Here is a 22,306-nt window from a genome sequence, read left to right as displayed (position 1 = left end):
TTCCAGAATGCTTTGTGCCACTCAAATACCTGTGCTCGCGATAAAGTAGACTACCTAAAATGGTTACCTAAAATTTTCAACGATTTCGTAGCCATGATGCCATTGGAAATATACAGTTTGAAGCAAACTCGTTGTTAAATTTTTTTTCATGGTAAAAATCGTTGGATAAACTTTTCCCGTTGTAAAAAACCAACTGTTTAATAACGGGTGATTCAAGTAGAGGTATTTTTTTCAATAACTTTTTTTGACAGGTTTGTGGGTCGGTGGAATCGTCGATGCATATTTCTTCAAAAATGATGCCGGTAGGCACGTAAACGTCAATGGCCACCGTTAACGTGGCATGATAACCGACAATTTGATGCTCGTGATCTCGGCGAAATTGGCTTCAACAAGACGGCGCCACTCCCACACATCGCCATCTATGTGATTTTTTGGACAGGTCGATTAGCCACCAAGATCGTGGCCTAAAGTTTATGTGGACAATTCCGTTTCGATTCTGGCCTTGGAGCAAAACATCACGATTGTCATTCGCCAGTTACCAGTCGAAATGCTCGAACGAGTCACTGAAAGTTGGACTCAATGGATGAACCATCTAAGTCGTAGCCGCAGCCAACATTTGAAAGAGATAATCTTCAAAAAATAAATGCCAAAGAATGTTCTTTCGAATAATAATAAACATTTTCCATTAAATCTGAAGTTTCTGCGTTTTTTCTTTGAAAAGGTAGGGAACCTCGAAATAGTTCTCCTTTATGTGAAGGTCAAACTTAAGACGAACCCAAATACATAAATGGTGGTATCAATCTAGGATATTTTTTTTGAGTCGATTTTTTTTTGATTAGTCAGCTCTTGAGTGTATATGTACCATGTTACATCAGTTTTCATATTCCCAGCAGTAAATGTGATCCTTTCAAGAATTCATCGACAAAAAAACAAATCCAAATCCTCAATTGTTCGGAAATACTTACCTTTCAATAAAAAAAATTGCTCAAAGTAAAAAAAGTTGTATAGACTTGATTCAGTATAGAAAAATTGCTACAACTTAACAGGTACTGGTAATACTCGTATAAAATGAGTTTGAAATAAAAAAAAAAACCAAAAAATAACTTTGTCACATTATTCTTCAATTGCTAAAAGGCCAACAACTTCTGGCTCACATCCATTTCATGGTTTGCACTGAGTCTCGATGTCATATTTTAAATTGTAGAGACCAGGCTTTTGCCGACTCTAAAATGTTGGCAGATTTTTCTAAGAAAAAAAATCCTCTCATAAATACTATCTTAGGTATGGTTTTGCTTAAGATTACCATGTTATTGTGGCTATAAGATAATCGTCGAATAGTCGAACCGAATCGCGATCTACCGAGTGAACAGCACCGGAGAGCCAATTGTTGAAAAATGTATTTATAATGTGTTACTTTTGCAAACTCTAGGGTAAAAAAGCTCTCGATTGTTCAGAATTTTCAGCATCTCTTTCGACCTACACTAGTCTAATAAAACCTAGCTAAATATTTCATGTGATCTTTAATTGGCAAAGAAGCGGGTATTTTATGCCAAGTTATGTTACTTTCGTCAATTTTTTTATTAAGGCACTATGTTTCACAAAGGCTATATATACAAGTACATATTTATATATATATACATATATATTTGTCACCTTCTCTCAACTTTGCTCAACCATTATTGGTTACCCAGCGACATCGTAATCCTTTTGATCGATCCTATAGATGTATAGTAGGTTCATATGATTTGTGGTACACTAGCGAATGAAAATTGTGTATGACATTGTGATTGTAAAAATTTTGTGCGTTAGTTTTTGGCGTTTTTAGTTTGAAGAAGACGTGACAAATTGTTTAGTAATGATTTTCGTACTCATTAAAAGTGTATGTACAAGTACCTGTTAAGCAACTATACAAAAAAAAATTTTAATAATAAAATTAGGATAAAAAATGTTTAATTATAAAATAAAATTTAATAAATTACAAAAAAATTAATTATGAATTAAAAATTAAAAAATTAAATTAAAAAATTGAAATTAAAAAAATTAAAAAAAAATTTAATTATAAAATAAAATTTAATAAATTAAAATACAAAAAAATTATTAAAAATTAAAAATTAAATTAAAAATTTCAAATTAAAAATTAAAAACAAAATTTAATTATAAAATAAAATTTAAAACTACGAAAAAAAATTAAAAATAATGATAAATAAAACATTTGTAAACAATTATGTAAAAAAAAAATGTTTAAACATGTTATAAGCTAAAATTTCAAAAATACAAAAAGAGAAATATTGAAAAAAATTTTAAAAAAATAATTTTACCAAAAAAATTATAAGAAAAAGTTGTTTAAAAAAATTTTTAAATTAAAAAAAATAGTAACTCATTTTCCGTCACAACCGCTTGAGCACACGCATAGTGATATATAAATGAAACAAGCGTTCTTTTTTTTCTTTTGCTGTTCTATAGATGACTTAAGTTGTTTTATTCAGCTTGTTTTAGTATTTTGTTTGATTATGTTTTGAAGTCATCTTGTTTTGCTATATACTTTTTCTCTATTGTTAACGTTGCATATTATTTTTCTATGTACAGTTGTTGGATGTTTTACAACTGTTGTTGTTTTTTCTGCTTTTTTTCTATTTTTTTCATAACAATTTGTCTATAAAAGTCAGAGTCATTATATTATATGGATTAGTAGTATTCATTTGTCATGATTTTAGCCCTCTTTCTCAATATATATATATATATATATGAATAGCTACAAACTAATATATAATTTTATATACTTAAAAATTTCGTCGTTCATTTTGTGGGTTTATAATTAAAATATTTAAATGTTTTTGTCATTAAGAGTTAATAATAGCTAGAGATGCCTTTAAGTTGCATTATATGTAATGTATGTATATATATATACATATATATATGTACATAGAAATATATATGTATGGGGATATTTCAATCGAGTAAATAAATAGCTTATATAAATTCTTTAGGATTTTCGAAAGAACGCTCGACTCAAAAACTCTAAAAAAAACGCTATTTAGCATAAGCTATAGAGTGCTTTCGGAACTGACACGCCCTAAAATACCTTTTTATATACCATACGTTTATGTGTGTTGTGTTTTTCGTCTCCCAACTGTTCATGCCAAAAACACTGTGCGTTTGCAGTTTGAGTAACAGTGTTGTATTTGCACAAAAATGTTCATAGCATTAGTATATACGTACAGGTTTGCTCAGTTTATACATTATATACAGTTAGTTTGTGTTGGTATTAGCATTTATAGGACTAGTGCGTATCTATTTGCTTATATATGCTTTATATAAAATAGATATTTTCAAAGTATTTGAGCGCTCGTTTAAATGAGTTGAGTATTTTTGATAGTATTCGTGTTACTCGATAGTAGCATCGTTCGGTTTTGCCGCTCTTTGTGTACTTGTTGTACTAGTATTGTGGTAAGTGCATGCATATATATATTTATGTATATAAATATCATATATATATATATTTATTGTATATATAAATATGTATTATTATATATATATGTATATATACATATTTATATATGCATGTACATACATTTGCCATAAAATACTTTTTTTCTCACTGTTACCTTGTTGTTGTTTTCATTAATGTTCGTTGTTTGCTTGCATGTGAGTGTAACATTTTTGAGTATTTTATGCGGTTAGTAAATATACATATATGTTTTTATGTATTTTTTTTTTTCAAAATTGGTTAGTAGCACATTTTCTTGGCATATATAAATATATGTAAATATATACCAAGCATATAATAACTAATAGTTTCTTTTATATATATATTTATAAAATAATGTATAAGTGTAAAATAGTAGAATTTTAAATATTTTTTGGTTGTAATTTGTTGTGAATAATCATTAGACTTCCTAAAGCTTTTTCTCTTTTCATATAACAGCTAATCGTTGATTAGCAACATATTTACAAACACAAGTATGTAAGTTATTAATGCATAAATTTCAAAAATGTTAAATGTTTCGTTTATATAAATACGTATATATGTATATATAAATATTGCATATAAACGCACAATAGCTTTCGCAAAGCATATGTATGAATATACTTCCTCTATACTTGCGTGTTAGTAACAGAACAATTGAATTAAATTGAAACTAATATAGAATGCATCATAAGTTATGCAATATGTATATATAGTATATATGTGAGTAAATAATAAGTTCAAACATGCATGTTGTTTTCGAATATATAAGTATTTTTTTTTAAATTTTTTTTTATATCATCTTCATATTTGTTTCGTTATATATGTATAAGTTCTCCAAGGGATGTCTCACTTTTAAATTTTATTTTAAAATTGCTAAAAGCAAACATGCAATCGCTAAAATATTTATAAATATACATTTCTTTAGAAATGTTTAAAACATGTTTCGTAATAATTGTAACTTTAACGCTTTCTCAGTTGAATTAAACTGCGCTATATTTATGTAAGTCTTTGTTAAATTGCAAAAAATCGACAGAACATCTCATATTCATATAAGTGCATGGATTCAGTGTTGCAATAAATTATATTTATATATTTTCCTAATATTTTTTCAATTGGGTTTTAAACAAAAAGTAAGTTAAGTATAACGCAAGTGACGCGCAAATGTTTAGTAAGTTGTAACTATAATCGTCATATTAAATGAACGTTTCTCATAAGTTCGTGTTAGTAAGCCAAAATCAAACACACACATTTTTATATATGTGTGTATATAATAACGTTAAATATAGAGAATATATATATATAGAAGTTCATAAAACGTACACGGATCGGGTAAGGGTTTAATAAATCTAAACTAAACGCTATAAAGTAACATAAACGGATAGGGTAAGGATAATAACAGTAAATATCGAACTTCATGAAACAAAATTAAGGTTAGTTTGGGTACGTATGAATAAATACATATAACTTGAATAAAACATTTAGATTTTTTTTTTTTAATATATGTACTAAATCGTGAAAGGTTATAGATCTTGTTTGTCAAATTTTTTGGTAAGCACTTAGAAATTAGGTTTCATGCGTACATTTCGATATTTGGTTTGGTTTGGTGATACGTATGTATATATATATATATGTGTTAAAATAAATATATAGGCGAAAAGCAATATTTATATAGCTGAATGAGAGTGATGAGTGATGGTTTTAGAAATTTTCACATTTTGTTGAATGATTAAGTGTGCCTTTTTCTTCCTTTTTACTACTTCATATCTTGTTTGTCTATTCGTACTAAGCTTATTCGCAATAATAGTTAATAACAATAAACGTGTATTGTTGCTAGTAGTTACAAATAGTTATGTAATGGCCTACAATGGTCGCCTTTAAACTGCGCTGAAACATACCCAAGTGTGACGTTTAAAACACGCGTCCCTAAATTGAGTGTGCAAAGGATATGGACAATTGTTGTTATGCTTGAAGTTGGTTGAATAGACTGCTACAACAAATAAAAATCCGCGAAAGTTTTCTGTTTTAAAGTTTTTTGTTGATTTTTCTTATTTGTTTTTTTTTTTTTTTTGGTTTTTTGCTAAAATAATATTTTAGTATTTTTTTAGTTTGTTTGTTGTTTTTATAAAATTTAAATTTATCAACTAAAAAACTAGCTGCCAGTTGTTGCTTGACATCTAACCGATGCGCGATGCAGGTGGAGAGGCGCATCTCTGCGTACAATACACAAATTGTATCGAAACTTTCTGCGTGCCGTTACACATTTGTTGCTTTGCTTTCGGTTAACTGTTCATTGCTTCATAGCGCGCACACTAATATAGGGACTAACTTTTGTAATGCTCTTTGTTTGCACTGAAGAAAAGTTGTTGTGGTTGTTTCTTGCAAATAACTGAATGCGTCAATTTACACACAAAGTATGTTGTTGTTAATTATTTTTTTAAAAAAGTAAAGATACATTTTTTTTTTGGTTTTCAAAACAGGATCTTAGTGTTTTGTATTAAAGGTTATTTTTTTTTAAGATTATATATAATTTTTTTTTTGTTTTTACTTATTTGTTTGCTGGTGTTGTTGCTAGAGTGCAGAGTGTAGCGCTGTTTATGCGGCGGCTTCCTCCTCCTCTTCCTCACCCTTGCCGGTGAGCATCTCAATAAGGGCGGCGGTATCGATTTGATTCTTATCGTCAATGACCATCTGATCCCAGGCATCGTCACACTCCTTGGCGGAGAATTTGTCACCGAAGTTCATGAGTGTTTCACGGAATTTATCACCATCAATGAGACCATCGACATCGAATGTTTTGAAAGCGGCAATGACAACATCATCTTCATCGTTGGCACCGGATGATGCCATACGGTTGGCGAACAAGGTCAACAATTGTGTGAAGTTGATGGGGCCGGAGGCCTCACCCAACATCTGGTCTAATTCCTTGTCGGCGGCGATTTTGCCAACGGAATCGAATGCGGCGCGCAGATCGTTCTTGCCAATGATGCCATCCTTGTCGGCATCCATTAGTTGGAAAGCCTACGCAGGAAGCAAATTTGTAAAGTGTTGGTATTAGTAACGTATTCGGTTTTAATGTTTCTTATTAGTAACCAAAGCAACTAAAAGTGTTTCTTATAACACTTAAACGGTACTTACTTCCTTGAATTCGGCAATCTGTTTCTGCGAGAAAACGGAGAACACGCTGGAGCCAGCGCGCTTCGATTTCTTTGAGCCACGTGAGCCACCTGACGCTCTCTTCGATCCAGTGGTTGAAGCTGGAGCTGGAGTGGCAGCTGGTGCTGGGGTTGCGGCCTCAGATGCGGCTTCAGAAGCGGTTTCAGAAGTACCTCCCTCTTCCTTGGTCTTCTTCTTCTTAACCTTCTTCTTCTCATCGGCCTATTAGATATGGAAAAGTTTGCGTTTAAAGACTTTGACTTTAACAGTTAGCAAGCGAGTTGCAGAATTTTCAAATATTCACACAAAACTCAGTAAATTATGGCAGTAAGATATAACAGTACTGCATACAGTAGTGGTGTAAAGTAATCAGACGAGGGGGTAGGTTTTGTTTAAGTAATTTGAAAAATAAAGTTCGAACATTTTTCGAAATTCTTTTCAATTAGTATAGAATTTTTAAGGTAAAACTTTTTTTAAGAAAAAATATTAAAATATAGGTCAACTGTTAAAATAAAAATTAAATTTAAAAAATGTGTACAATTTCATATTTTTAACACATTTAATTAAATTTCGAAACAATTACGCAATTTCAGATATTTTCCACTAAAGCTAAGACCATTTAGTCGACCAACACTAATCTTCAAACTATATGTGTGTATAGGTACATATATCGTATTACGAATTCCATTTATAGTAACATGTAATGAAACAATCGAGTAACGCATAGAAGTCCGATTTCGTCATAGCATTCGTATTTCTATGCGCGTATGCACGAGTGTTCGAAGGATGGACATGCGTGCGTTAATCACTCAACATTACGACGATCGAAAGTTTTGAAAAAATTGCTTTTTCACATAAAAATGGTAAGGGATATTTTCAAAATTTCTTTCGTTCGAAAATGTAAAGGGATATTTTTCAGCATTTTTTTTAATTTCGTGTGTGCGTTAAAATTTTTTTTTCACCCAAAAATGAAAAGGGATATTTTTCAAAACTTTTTCCATTAATTAATTTTTCATAACAATTTACATTTAAAAATTAAAAGCGATATTTAAATTTTTTTTTCAACCAAAAAATGAAAAGGGATATTTTTCAAAAATATTCAGTCAAAAATTAAAAGGGGTAGTTTTCAAAACTGTTTTCATTTCAAAATTAAAGGGGTTATTTTTCAAAACTTTTTCCATTAAAACTGAGAAGGTAAAAATTAAAAACTAAAAGCGATGTTTAAATTTTTTTTTTCACCCAAAAATTGAAAAGGGATATTTTTCAAAAATTTTCAGTCAAAAATTAAAGGGTTAGTTTTCAAAACTGTTTTCATTTCAAAATTAAAAGTGATATTTTTCAGTTTTTTTTTTCAATTTCACTTATAATTAATTTTCAACATTGCATTAACCGTTATTTACGCACTAATCTCACTTCCGAAACATTTTCAATTTCAATTCACTTTTCCAAAATTACTGCGTTCGAATTCCACTCATTGCGTGCATTACTTCATTCACTTTACTGTTTTGTGTAATTATTTGCATATTCAATGATTTTGAATTTATTAGTTTGGTATATATCCTTTGCTAGTCCATAGCGAGTCCTTACCATGTTGCTGAACTTTTTACTGTGCTGTCTAAACGGATCGAGCGGTCAGAGCACACTGAGTGTTCTGGCTGATTTTATCGGGAAGACATCATTTCTTTTGTAGAATTTGCGCCTCGAATCTTTCCAACCACACACACACTAACACACCTCCTCACATGCACACACAACCATACACAGGCATTGGTAATCAGTTTGCCTACCTCCCACCACCCCTCTTAGTATTAATATAGCGCCATCTTATGCTGTTTCGGCCTTTGGTCTGCATTGCCGAACTTGCCGAACTATGTAGATTCGTGTGACACATCGTTGCCACGTCGGATTTTCCATTCGTGCATTCACATATTCGTGCTACCTTTTTTAGTAGCCGTGCTGCGGTTCGCCCGGCTGCTCGGTGGGGTATATTGGCCACTTTCATGCCTGTATCTCGTACACAACCCGACATAAATTTCGTCTAGGTGCGTATATCAATGTGTTTAGACATGTGTGTGTGTGTGTGTGTGTATGTGTGTGTGCGCCTGTATGCGCACTTTTCCTGCGCATTTTTTGATGCTCGAAGAAATTCTAATTTTAAAACCGATTTCTTCTTCTTTTTCTCAGTTTCAGTGTTTCACTCGATCGCACTGCGATCTGGTGTATATGTATGCTTATAGAATTCACATACTTGATTATATATAGATATATGTACATATGTATATGTAAGTGTATGCTTGTATATACTCAAGTAAATTTGTTGGGTATTTCGATGTGTGGGCCTGATCGAAAATTCTGTACCAACGAAAACGAAATTTCGTCAGTGGTTTTGAAAGCATCTAATGTTTATGCGCTTGATTTTTATTTTAATTTTTTTTTCTTATTTTTTATTTTTCATTTATTTTTATTTTTAATTTTATTTGTATTTCGAATTGTTTTTGCTATCTTATGAACGAAATTTAAATTCGGTCGAAGGCACCTACGGACCAAAGCATTCTGTATTCCGTCTATGCGCATATATAATATATACATATTAAATATTTTATATATGTACACACACATATACATACATACATATGAGTGGTGCACAAACACTTTTACTCTCCCACACCCTAGAAAGAATCTAGGAATCGAATCCGTGGCATTCTCAAAGAATTCGGCCGCCGCACGCAATCGGTTGAGTAACACTTGTACATACATATGTTATATATTTAGTATACATGTAAGTATGTATGCATAAAACATATGTTGGTATATGTTTGGATATTGTAGCGCAATCGGTTGTGCAATAACATATTTTGTTTTGCTTTTGTTTTGCATTTCCAAATATCTTTCGTTTTACTGAAACTCAAGACTATTTTCATTATGATATTTTTAATGTTATGGCACAACATTCACACACATATACTTATGCAAAATATTATTGTGTTAACCAAGCATAATTTAATTATATAATAAATGCATTTCAATTTATTTTTGGTTGAAGCACCTTTCATGCACTCACCGTATTTTTGATAAATATTATTGAAAAAGGCCACGGAGTCAGGCTTAGGTATTTAATAATGCAAAAAGTTTTACATAATATTTACAATTAATTAAAGCTAGAAAAAAACGCTATCTTCAGCCCCTTGGCAGCAGCAATTTTTAGAGCATAAATAGGTATAAAGAGATCTTTAACTTCATTTTGATCGTTCGGTTTGTATGGCGGTTATAAGCTATAGTGGTCGAATATGAACAGTTTTTTCGGAGATTGGACCGTTACCTCGCACAATAATTCATGCCAAATTTCGTGAAGTTATCTTAACAAATAAAAATGTTTTCCATACAATGACTTGATTTTGACCGATCAGTTTGCATGACATCTATATTCTATAGTGATCCGATACTGACGTTGACGCTGACGTCCGACAAATGAATAGCTTATTGGGTAGAAAAGCACATACATATGTCGACTCAGCTCGTCAAGCTTATCATTATGTACCATATATATGGTATATGTATTTATAGGGTCTCCGACGCTTCCAAATGGCTGTTACAAGCTTCGTGGCAACCCCGTTTAGGGCATAAATATCGAATAGATTGTTATATGTATATTACTTGAATTAGTTATTTTGAACACAAATTATAAACTTATATAATATTATTCAATTTTTGAGAGTGGCGAATCGAACAAATAACTGGTATAAATCAAATTCACAAATATAAAAAAATACAATATGAAAAGTAAGCTATACTCGTTATAATCAGACCGAACAACATCTATGAGACCATTACTAAAACTCGTAATCGTCACTTTTTTCTATGCTTTAAGGAAAATTTTATATATCCACACTTCTACTTTCACCCCATCACAAAGTTCGCGTTTTGATAAAACTTACGTTTGAATAATCTCTTCAAAGGCTTAAATTTTGAACCAGTAAGGAATTTATAGAAGATACGGAAAAGTCGTTTCTTTGTTCTTATACAACATAGTTCGCTTCAAGAGTGATACACTGATAATAGCGGCTCTCCAACTTTTCGATATCATTGTTGTAGTAGTTTTTTTTCTTAGTTTGTCCTTTGCTTCAAAAAAGGCCTCAGTTTCGGTAATCACTTTTATATTCGACGAAAGTTTCTTCCCAGCGCGCATTCTTTTGAGATCTGAGAACTGAAAAAAATCGCTGCAGGCCAGATCTGGAGAATACGGTGAATGCGGAAACAATTCGAAGCACAATTCATAGATTTTTGCCATAATTTTCACTGATTTTTTACACGGTGCATTGCATTGGTGAAAAAGCACTTTCTTTTTCGTTTTTTGGCAATTTCGTCTTTCAAACTACCAAAACACGTAATTCAAGAGTCGCTGCTAATGCTCCTTCCTTTTTCAAGTTGGTCAATATCTCATACGTATATTCAAACTGAAGACACCATAACCTTGCCAGCCGACTGTTGCGTTTTTCTACGCTTTCGAGCGGGTTCTTCGTCTGCAGTCCAATTGGATGAATTTCGATTGGAATTCGGAGGGAAATGATGTAGCCATGTTTGATCCATTGTTACATAAGGACGCACAAATCCAGTTTTAATACGCTTGAGCATCTCCAAACACTGCTTCGATTCATCAACTCGTCGTTGTTTTTGGTCAAAAGTGAGCTCGCGTACCCAAATATTGGTCAATGATATGACGTAAAATTTCAGTTGATATCTTTAGAGTGCCTGAAAATTTTTTGTGAACTTTTTTGATATTTTCGTGGGTAACAACCTGCTTTTGGCGTCCATTGACTTCACCGTTTTCGGTGCTCATTTCACCACGTTGATTATTTTAATTTTGAGGACCTTTTATACTCTCGCAACAATGTTGCTAACGAGAGTATTATAGTTTTGTTCACATAACGGTTGTTTGTAAGTCCTAAAACTAAAAGAGTCAGATATAGGGTTATATATACCAAAGTGATCAGGGCGACGAGTAGAGTCGAAATCCGGATGTCTGTCTGTCCGTCCGTCTGTCCGTCCGTCTGTCCGTCCGTCCGTGCAAGCTGTAACTTGAGTAAAAATTGAGATATCATGATGAAACTTGGTACACGTATTCCTTGGCTCCATAAGAAGGTTAAGTTCGAAGATGGGCAAAATCGGCCAACTGCCACGCCCACAAAATGGAGAAAACCGAAAACCTATAAAGTGTCATAACTAAGCCATAAATAAAGATATTAAAGTGAAATTTGGCACAAAGGATCGCATTAGGGAGGGGCATATTAGGACGTAAGTTTTTTGGAAAAGTGGGCGTGGTCCCGCCCCCTACTAAGTTTTTTGTACATATCTCGGAAACTACTATAGCTATGTCAACCAAACTCTACAGAGTCGTTTTCTTCAGGTATTTCCATATACAGTTCAAAAATGGAAGAAATCGGATAATAACCACGCCCACCTCCCATACAAAGGTTATGTTCAAAATCACTAAAAGTGCGTTAACCGACTAACAAAAAACGTCAGAAACACTAAATTTTACGGAAGAAGTGGCAGAAGGAAGCTGCACCCAGGCTTTTTTTAAAAATTGAAAATGGGCGTGGCGCCGCCCACTTATGGACCAAGAAGCATATCTCAGGAGCTACTAGACCGATTTCAATGAAATTCGGTATATAATGTTTTCTCAACACCCTGATGACATGTACGAAATATGGCTAAAATCGGTTCACAACCACGCCTTCTTCCAATATAAAGCTATTTTGAATTCCATCTGATGCCTTCTTTGTATAATACGCGTATAAACATTAGGAACCAATGATGATAGCGGAATAAAACTTTACACAAATACGGTATTTGAAAAATATATAAATGACGGATAATGAAATCTCGATTATCACTTTACCATGCGAGAGTATAAAATGTTCGGTGACACCCGAACTTAGCCCTTCCTTACTTGTTTTACTTATTTTCCTGCAAGTTATCGCAATTATAACAATTAAGACTATAGGTGACGTTGATTTTCAAAATCAATTTACTTGGAGGAATACTTATATTCAGTTCATACAATTTTCTTAAATTTTTACTCTAACAGCCAGGAATTGTAGAAGTACTGAAAACTGACTCTGTGGGGGTGATATTCCTATTATATACACAATATCGCGAATATGCAAACATTACAAGTGGATTTATACATTACAAGTGGATTTCTTTATGATCGATTAAATCGATCGATTTTAAATTCCGATCGTTCGGTTTGTATGGCCTATAGCATATAGCTAACCGTCGGCATTTCTTCGGAGATTATATTGTTGCCTTAGAAAATAATGTATACAAATTTCGTGAATATATCTTGTCAAATATTTTGTCCATTTATTCATTTTGAAATATCTTCATTTTCCAAACTCTTCTCCAACACTGATTGTGCAATCCTCGTTATCGATCGATTCTCTACAACAAGCAATCGAGACTGTAGACGGATCTATTAACTGCCGATCCGTCCCCGCCCTCACAGCGTCCGACAGGATGAGTCTAACTCCATTCCCGTTTGGGTCTCCTCTCTCTTCTCTTTTGTAGCGGGTAATTCCCCCTGGCTTCAGTTAGGAGTGTCCTGAGAACCACCCTCTCGAAACAACTGCATATGACTCCTTTGTGAGCTCCAGACTCCTTATTTAGAAGTGCTTGATGCTCAACCAACTAGATCCTCTCTGGCCTAATAATTGTGTGTCTGAGAGCTCGAAGAAGCAGCGAAAGATCAGCTTGACCATCGACACGAATCTTGCTACCTTTCGTACTTTACCCGCCTTGGCTACTGCCTCCATATAGTGAAATGGCGGTTGTTCGTCATACTTATCAGTTTGTGCAAACCGTAGTTCCACACTGTCCTTCGAACTTAGCAGATTCCGATCGTTCAGTTTGTATGGCAGCTATATGTTATAGTGGTCCGATATCGGCAGTTCCGACAAATGAGCAGCTTCTTGAAGAGAAAATGATGTTTACAAAATTTCAAAACGATATCTTAAAAACTGAGGGACTAGTTCGTATGTATACAGACGGACAGACAGACAGACAGACAGACAGACAGACGGACATGGTTAAATCGACTCAGCTCAACATACTGATCATTTATACATACACTTTGTAGGGTCTCCGACGCTTCCTTCTGGGTGTTACAACCTTCGTCACAAACTTAATATACCCTGTTCAGGGTATAAAAAGGACGCAATGGAAACGAATGTGCTAAGAGATATTTGAGCTGTCCTGATTACGAATTTGACTTTAAAAATGTTCCATCACCTATTTTTGTAATTTTAGTAAGTGACGGTGGTTTGACCTCTACACCTCTTGACTTCAACAAAAAACCAAAACGTAGGTGCTAGAAAATTTTTAATATGATTTTCGGTTTTATAAACCCAAAATTAGCAAGAAACAATCGCTAAATGACTGTAAACTAGTGTAATTTATAGGTGATATCAGGTCGGAAAAATGCTAGCTTAAAAACAGTTTATCTCGATTTCTGACAAAACTACGGGTCCTATAGAAAAAAGTTTTAGGTAATGAAAAAATCTACAACTTTTGAGGTAACATACTTCTCACATAAACTCAAAATTTATGCGACAATTTCAAATAACCGAGTTTGTTATTATTTAAGTATTTTTTCTTTTACAAATACGTTTTTTCTTTAACGAAAATTGCAGTTAAGTAAACCTATTTAGTATATACCAAATATACTGTTCCATTTTATTTATATTTTGACCTAATATGCGAGAATGAACATAATTTTCAATCGAAAATTCTGTTGTCAAAATATCTGCTTTTTCAATAAAGTCGATGGGCTTTTTCTTCGCTGAAATGTCTACTTTCTAGTGGTATAAATATAAATAAATATAAATAAGTTTTCTCAGAAATACAAAACGCACTAAATGGTTCAATTTCGAAGGAAATAATATTAGCAATCATAAAACCAATACTAAAGTTCTAATCTCATGCATGGGAAGTGTTTCTTTTAGCTCCGTTACATAAGATTGTTTCTTTCAAAATGTATTTTATTCTGCCCGAAATTGTGTTGTTATTAATGATATTACTTTTAGGTCCTGACAGCATTAAAACTGATGACAAATAAAAATTTTTGTTATGGTTTGGCTTCGATTTTTAGAAGTTCTACAAAATTTCCAAAGAGCATATATACAGTGTTGGAAAACATAATAGGCACAAAGTGATATGTTTGAATGTTTACAATTATATATTTAAATTAAACGATATGCAATAAAATAATCCAAATATTATCGTTCATTTAGAAAATTAATTAACATTTGAGTAAATATTTAAGGTTTATTTGAGTTTACAAAGTGAAAACGAATAAATTTTGTATTTCAGCTTGGAAATAAAAATGGGTACAAACATTAATTCTTTATTTTTGTGTTATTTTATTTAATAACTACTTTTTTCCGTTCAAATCTAATATTTTGTTGATGCTCCTTTCGTTTTAAGTATCCTTCTTTCGCAGTATGGAGCGGAAAAGGTTAGAGCAAGTCGTGACCGGTATTGAATACCATGCTTCCTGAACTTTTCCCCATAATTCGTGCTTATTTTTCCACTTTGCTCCACTTACTGATTTTTTCAGCACTCTCCATAGCTGTTCTATAGGATTAAGATCCGGCGTCTGGGAGGGCCGTTCTATAGCTTCAACATTATTGCGCTGAAACCACGATTTTACTAGTTACAAGCCATGATTCGGGTCGTTGTCATGCATGAACTCGCATTTTAGTGACATGTGCTCTCCCGCATAGGGCAACATTACAGTATTAAGGATGTTGAGATAATCTGTTGAACAAATTGTCAGAGGGGGCCGTCGCCCGATGCGCAACGTCTTCTAGTTCCTAATTTTGTATATACTGGTTTGAACCACCTCCTAAAACTTGTAGGTTGTTTGAACCACCTCCTAAAACTTGTAGGTAGGTAGATAAAGGGGGGCGGCAGAACATCCTTGGCGCCGCGCGCCCGAAGTTGTAGCTACGCCACTGATAATGTATAATGAATGGTTTCAAAGATATTAAATATCTATGTATAATATAATACTTTGCCTGAGGCGTAATTAATCGGTGAACTGGTGATGAATTGAAAACTAAAGCAGAACCGTTTTACTATCGACATTTCCTTCTGGGATCGTGAATGGCAATATTGTTGTTTACAATTTACAAGGTATAATATTTAATGACGTGGGAGTAGAGCAGTATAATATTATTAAATTTATAAATTTTTGGTTTCGTTTAAATTGAGGATCACTCTGAGAAGGTTATTTATTCCTTTTAAGGCACCTGCAAAGTTATAACAACAAATATATCTACTGTTCCATACAACTTCGAGCATAAATTTCATGTCACTGTATATATGACCCATATTTATATGATGGTTCCACAAAATGGCATAGTAACAACGAGCATTTACTAATTTTTTTCCTGCGGATATACTCGTATACATCTCATATATGTATATATGTATGTGTATATTTAAATCATGGGTCATGCCACTTGTTAAGTAATTTAGAAAATATTTGTTTAACTGCCATTCGATATAGGGTATGTATTTGGAAAACTACTTCTAAAAGTCTCTCACATTTTTGTTTTTACTTCTTTTTTTGTTATATTTTTTTTAGTTATGCTATGTGTGTATAATTATAGTTTTTCAAGACTTTATCCCAGAAAGCACAAAATTTTTAACTTACTGTACATATAAATATGTATGTATACATATGTATATAAATATGTATGTATATCAAGAGAATATAAGCATTTTTTACTTTACCTAATCAGATAAATAGTTTCAGTAATTTCTGAAAGAAGAATTTTCTATACAATGCAGGGCTTTTAAGCTTTAAAACTTTTGCCTCTACTTGTTTACTGCAAAGGATTTTTAATTTTAGAAAAGCCATTAAAAGTGCTTACACACAAACGTATGTATGTATGTATATATAGCCAAAAACAAACTAAATATAAATTATTTTTCTTTTTAATATTTTATGTATTGTATTGTATTGTATTGGTCACAGTATTCAAAAATAAGTGATAAATTTTTTTTGATAAATAATAATAATATCATGTATGGATGAATGCTCAAAAGTAGTTTTCTCAAGCATTCGATTATCAATCATAATAAATTTGCTATTTCAATTGAATAGACACAATGGAATTTTAGACCTTTACGCTTACAAGTGTCAAAATACTTTCTTATATGCCAAATGCTTTGCTATGCATACATATAAACTTATATATCATACAAACATATGTATGTATGTACATACACTTATATAGTATATATATGCATATATGCATATTCAAACGCAAGTTTTCGTAGAAGCGTAAAAACAAATTATATTTGGGTGAATTCCACCAAAAGAGCTTACTTTTACGTACATTATATGTATATGTATAAAGCAGATTTTGAAGCATAAATAAACACACTAACATTCCCACTGGCAAAAGGCCAGCGAATTTCTTTAAGAGATGAATCAACGGCTAAATAATAGAAAAAGGTAAATTTTTCGTACTGATTATTAGGTGCCCAGAGAATATTTATGTCGGGACACTGTTGAAAATGCATGCATCATCAGTTTGTAAACTTCCGCATAAATGTAAAATCATATTTTGTAATTACATATGGTAGCTACCCACTACGGTGGTTGTCTAGGCGACCTTGTTTAATAATTTTGTGAAGTATTTGTATATAAATATTCAGAGTGGATCGTAGACCACTGTAGCTTTCGAAACCAAACTACATATAAACTAAAAATAATTAATATCAACTTGCTTTTATTAGCTTTTGTATTTTACAAGTATATTGACAATTTTCAGTTGTCTCTGCTCATTTGTGTTGAGTAAATATATGTGACCTGGTCTACGAAAAAGGAGCTAACGTGCGAAAACTAGTTTTCTGGAAAACAGCTGTTAAAAATAAACAACTCGTTTCGTCAGTTTGAAAGTGAAAATTGATTTTTTGGCACCTAAGCCCCCTTTCCGTAGACCAGCCCACATATATATTTAAATTAAACATATAATTTTAATACAAATCTTATGTTAATTGAACGCTCAAATTATTGTTTAATTTTAGGTCTAGCTTCTTCTACAATTTGTTAATCACAGTTTTGAAATCTTCCTGTTAGTTTGGCATAACATACTAAGAGTTAGGGAACAACTTTCCATTGTATGGCTGAAAAATATGCACAGAGACTAAGACTAATTGTAAATTTATGATTTTTGTTTATTTTATATCTCAAAAGATTATTATTTTTAAATCTAGACAATAACCACATTATCTGAACCTTACAGTGTGCTTTTGATTGTGAAACAATAATATTTATGTAAACATACATATATATTCTTAACGCTTAAAGCTTTTGTACACTTTTCATAGCGTATTATAACAACATAATATAAATTTACAACGCTCAAAAAGCAACTAAAAAGTCCACTACTTATTTTAGTATATATTTATGGAAGTTTAGAACGTTAAACAAGCAAGCATCGTATTCTTTAGTACGAAAAACTACTTCATTAGCGCATTAAGCACTCTTTTTCGCACGAAAACCAAAAATTGCGCTTCCAACACGCACAATAGTGCTGCCCGCCTCAATCTAGAGTAAAGTGAAACGCAAAATTTAGTAATGAGATGAGCAAAACAAGTTATGCACAAATACTATTTACCGCATGTTCAAAGTCATCAGACATGCCCATGGACACTTGCACAGCCTCTGGGTCCAGATTATTCTCTTCACAGATTTGTTTGTGCACATTTATGAGTGACACGAAGTCGGGATTCGGTCCGGTTGAATAATCAAAGCCAAATGCGCCAATTGTCATAACTCCTTCTAATTGCAGGTGCTTTAGATTTTCTTTTATATGTTTGTACAGTGCTGGCGCTTCGCTTGGTGGCACGCCATTCTTGGCTAGTAAAAATAAATTTTTAGATAATTACTTAATATTACGGTAACAACATTTTTGGTTTACCTTCTTCGCCACTAGTGTTGATTTGTATTAAAACTGAAAGTGGCTGTTTATTGTCACCTTGGAATTTTTCCCAAGCGGTGTTTAGTCCGTTAGCTAATCTTTCGTTGTCAACGGTTTGAATCATATATAAATTGGGCAGCTTCAGCACCTTAAATTTGAAAATAAAATTGTAATGATATTAATTCAATAAAAACAACTAAAAACGACAACATCGGTTGCATCGAAGCTAAAATACCCTTCAGAAATAAGGAAGTTTCCATGTATATACATACTTATATTCCATGGCGATTTTCGTGAAGAAATTTTGTCAAGTAAAAAAGTGTTGCCTACATAGACATAATTTTGAATCAGTGTGTTTGACTTGGTTTGAACCTTTTCTGGTGCGAAATTGGCGGTTCGAAAAACTGAGGAACTTCTTGAGGAGGGGTCGTGAGCCTAATTTCGGATCGATATACCGAAAACTGAGGGTCTAGTTCACATACAGACGGACAGATAGACCGACAAACAGACAGACGGGCTCAGTTCGTCTTGTTGGTTATTCAAATACACATAACATATATTTTATAGGATTTGTGCCGTTTCCTTCTTGGCGTCACAAACAAACTTCGTGGAAAATTTAACAGACGTTGTTCAGGGTATAAAAAAATGTTCGACGTAGCAAAAACCAAATCAAAATATTTTCATATAAATTTGTAAACACCTCATTAAACTTACCTTATTGATTTTATTATTTTGTAGATGACCAATAAAATGCCATTTAATATCCTGACAATGTTTCAGAATTTCAGGGTGTTGCGCTTTTTCCACCAGCTCCTGCACGTAGTTTTCACCGAAATGCCGTTGGCCAGCTTCATAGGCTTCGATAATCATTTCTACCGGCTTTGTTTTACTAACCGCCACAAGCTGTGGTTTTGGTGCTTTAATATGCTAATGTAAAATATATAAATTAGGAATGTAAATCATATTACACAATTTAAATAATATATTAAGTTATTTACCGGTGGCCGGCGTGCAAGGGCCGCATCGATGCGCTTTAAAATGCATTCTATGCCCGCTTTGACATTCACATCCGACATTGCGCGTATCATAGAGTTCGAGGCGTTAAATGTAATGAGTTTTTAACAACTTCGTTTAGTTGTTATAAATAAGTAAACGTTATCAGTAATTTATGATAAATAAATATTTTGCGATATGTGCTGGAAAACTAGTAAATGACAAAACAAAACCATGTAAAAACAGAGAACGTATATTTATATATATATATTATTTTATAAATTTACGTTCTCTGGTAAAAACATAAAACAGCTGATTGTGTATGGTGGTGACATCTGTGTGTAAGATTTTTCGAATTGAATGATGTATGAAATTTCAGACTTGGATGTCGCACTAATATTGCTCTCTCAAAGACAGTTAATAACATAGAAAACGAGTTCAATGTTTTTTGTTAGTTGCAGGAAAATATATTTATTAATTTCTTTTTTTGTAATGAAAATTGGTTTGTACACATATATAAGCATATTCATACATGTTTTTTGATCATATGTACGCGTATATATGTCAGTCACAGCGATTTTGCAGCCAAATTATAACTGTAACATTTTTTGACGCTTTTAAGTGAATTTTTTAATGGTGAAGTATTGTATTTTGTTTTTGTTACCAAATTATTACAAGGCCCAGAACTAAAATTCGAACTCAAAATTGAATTCGATAAAGAAGAAATCATAAATCACAAAATCAAAAAATAGACAATTAAAGAATTTAGAAAAATAATAAAAACAAATAAATTTGTATTCCAAAAATCCGAAAAAACTATCAAAATTTCGCAGTTTAGTCGTTGTGGTGTACCAACAAAGCCAAACATAATGGTGAACGCAATAGAAAATGTGTTCTACACCTTAAGGAATATTCTCATTAGAATAACACTGGGTCCGATATCTTTCGTATTTCTTGAACTTTCAAAATTTGTGCTAGTGCTGGCGTTGGCCTTCTGGATAACGGTTGGCATTTTTATGATGGTATAACTATTTATCTCTCGACACTTTATTAGTACGAAAACATTTAGTACAATATTTAATTTTTCAGTGGGAGAGCATAATGCCTGAAGCGGCAAGTCGCCTCTCGGCGGCAGCCGCCGCTGTTGTCGCCAATTCAAGTGGTCTTATGCCCAGTGACGAAGATAAGGATAATGCTAAAGAGTCGGGAAGTTATCCCTTTGTTGTAGATTTGCCAAAGACTGAATCGTTGTCTCTGGAGAAACATATTATAGAAGAAGCATTGCTCCAAAAAGTGACGTCAGAAGGAAAAAGTCCGAGTATAGTGGCGAGTGGACTTCCAGCTGTTAAAGGCGTTACATTAGAAGCTAAAGATAACATTCAAATTGAAATTAGCAAAGCTGAAGTGGCGTCTGCAGAAGCTGTTGTCTCCAAACAACCTTCCACAGCAATGGGAAGTGAAGCTGGTGATTCTGGTAAACTGATTGAATGAAGCAAATGCTAATTTACCTTTTGATCAAGACTCTGTAATAAGAGAGAAGCAGAAAACGCGAAAAAACAAATTTAATTTGTTTGGTTGAACTGAATTTTTGGTGAACTCTTTAAAAAGTTCGATAATAAAAGTCTAGAAATGTATGTATAAACATTTGCGAATCTGTTTATTTAACCAAGTTCTCCTTCTTGTGTGAAAATCTGCAGACTGTCTAACAGAGAAGACAACGTACACCACAAATAACTGTTTTGACTTTATGTAAAGAGTATTTATTTTTCGATTTACTCGTTTAACCCTCCATGTATGAGTATTTATGTACTCCATATCCTTACGCTATTGACCCCACCTAGTACTGTATTAAATATGAAAATAAAATAGTAAGAGTAGACTCACTCATTCTGTAAGGAATCTTTTTTTAACCAGAACTTAACTGACAGATGGCTGCTGGCCAGACATTGAGAAAACGGCCCTTAGTGTAATACTTAAAGTTTAATATTTCCATTGATACATTAGATTAGATTCTTCTTCTTTCTTTATTGGCGTAGATACCGCTTAGGCGATTATAGCCGAGTTAACAACAGCGCGCCAGTCGTTTCTTCTTTTCGCTACGTGGCGCCAATTGGATATTCCAAGCGAAGCCAGGTCCTTCTCCACTTGGTCCTTCCCCCGGCGGTTACTGCGCCGAATACTTTCAGAGCTGGAGTGTTTTCGTCCATTCGGACAACATGACCTAGCCAGCGTAGCCGCTGTCTTCTAATTCGCTGAACTACATATGTAAATGTCGTCATATATCTCATACAGCTCATCGTTCCATCGAATGCGATATTCGCCGTGGCCAACGCGCAAATGACCATAAATCTTTCGCAGAACTTTTCTCTAGAAAACTCGCAATGTGGACTCATCAGTTGTTGCCATCGTTCACGCCTCTGCACCATATAGCAGGACAGGAATTATGAGTGACTTATAGAGTTTGGTTTTTGTTCGTCGAGGGAGGACTTTGCTTCTCAATTGCCTATTCAGTGCGAAGTAGCATCAAAAGGGGGGCTCTCATTCGAGGCTGATTGCTAGTTTTCATTGGTAAGATTTTTTACGTGACGGGTCCCAAACCCAGCGCACAACCCTGCGGAGAGGATGTTTCGCGAAGTAGCAGGTCAAAACTTGGGGGGAAGTCGTCTCTTGAGTCTTTCGAGAATCGCTGATTGCG

At 33.1% G+C, this 22,306-nt stretch overlaps 3 protein-coding genes across 3 annotated transcripts; 1 reads left to right on the top strand and 2 right to left on the bottom strand.

The window, feature by feature from the left end:
• Window positions 1-5,755: 5,755 nt before the first annotated feature.
• On the bottom strand, window positions 5,756-8,298 carry LOC120782172 (myosin regulatory light chain 2). The gene is made up of 3 exons (XM_040114308.1): window positions 8,210-8,298; window positions 6,605-6,844; window positions 5,756-6,487 (listed from the first exon to the last, which is right to left on the bottom strand). Exons 1-3 carry the CDS (start codon window positions 8,210-8,212, stop codon window positions 6,062-6,064), a joined length of 669 nt encoding a protein of 222 aa, XP_039970242.1. The 5' UTR covers window positions 8,213-8,298; the 3' UTR covers window positions 5,756-6,061.
• Window positions 8,299-17,647: 9,349 nt separating this feature from the next.
• LOC120775355 (pyridoxal phosphate homeostasis protein) lies at window positions 17,648-19,849 on the bottom strand. Its single transcript, XM_040105517.1, has 5 exons — window positions 19,617-19,849; window positions 19,333-19,545; window positions 18,619-18,766; window positions 18,316-18,557; window positions 17,648-18,245 (listed from the first exon to the last, which is right to left on the bottom strand). Exons 1-5 carry the CDS (start codon window positions 19,704-19,706, stop codon window positions 18,174-18,176), a joined length of 765 nt encoding a protein of 254 aa, XP_039961451.1. The 5' UTR covers window positions 19,707-19,849; the 3' UTR covers window positions 17,648-18,173.
• A 530-nt stretch (window positions 19,850-20,379) lies between these two features.
• On the top strand, window positions 20,380-21,156 carry LOC120766371. Its single transcript, XM_040091804.1, has 2 exons — window positions 20,380-20,633; window positions 20,701-21,156. Exons 1-2 carry the CDS (start codon window positions 20,481-20,483, stop codon window positions 21,100-21,102), a joined length of 555 nt encoding a protein of 184 aa, XP_039947738.1. The 5' UTR covers window positions 20,380-20,480; the 3' UTR covers window positions 21,103-21,156.
• Window positions 21,157-22,306: the final 1,150 nt, after the last annotated feature.

Source organism: Bactrocera tryoni, chromosome 1 (assembly GCF_016617805.1).
Source record: "Bactrocera tryoni isolate S06 chromosome 1, CSIRO_BtryS06_freeze2, whole genome shotgun sequence".
Classification (NCBI taxonomy): domain Eukaryota; kingdom Metazoa; phylum Arthropoda; class Insecta; order Diptera; family Tephritidae; genus Bactrocera; species Bactrocera tryoni.
Note: the sequence above shows the minus strand (reverse complement) of the source record. Positions and strands in the feature narration are given on the sequence as shown.

Bases quoted from the DNA above. Each gene is read 5' to 3' on its own strand.
- LOC120782172 (XM_040114308.1), bottom strand. The intron at 6,488-6,604 runs GTAAGTACCGTT...CTTCCTGCGTAG, and splicing joins AGATTGCCGAATTCAAGGAA to GCTTTCCAACTAATGGATGC.
- LOC120775355 (XM_040105517.1), bottom strand. From the start codon at position 19,706: ATGATACGCGCAATGTCGGATGTGAATGTCAAAGCGGGCATAGAATGC. The intron at 19,546-19,616 runs GTAAATAACTTA...ATTTTACATTAG, and splicing joins CCCTTGCACGCCGGCCACCG to CATATTAAAGCACCAAAACC. The intron at 18,558-18,618 runs GTAAACCAAAAA...TATTTTTACTAG, and splicing joins CAACACTAGTGGCGAAGAAG to CCAAGAATGGCGTGCCACCA.
- LOC120766371 (XM_040091804.1), top strand. From the start codon at position 20,481: ATGGTGAACGCAATAGAAAATGTGTTCTACACCTTAAGGAATATTCTC. The intron at 20,634-20,700 runs GTATAACTATTT...TTAATTTTTCAG, and splicing joins CGGTTGGCATTTTTATGATG to TGGGAGAGCATAATGCCTGA.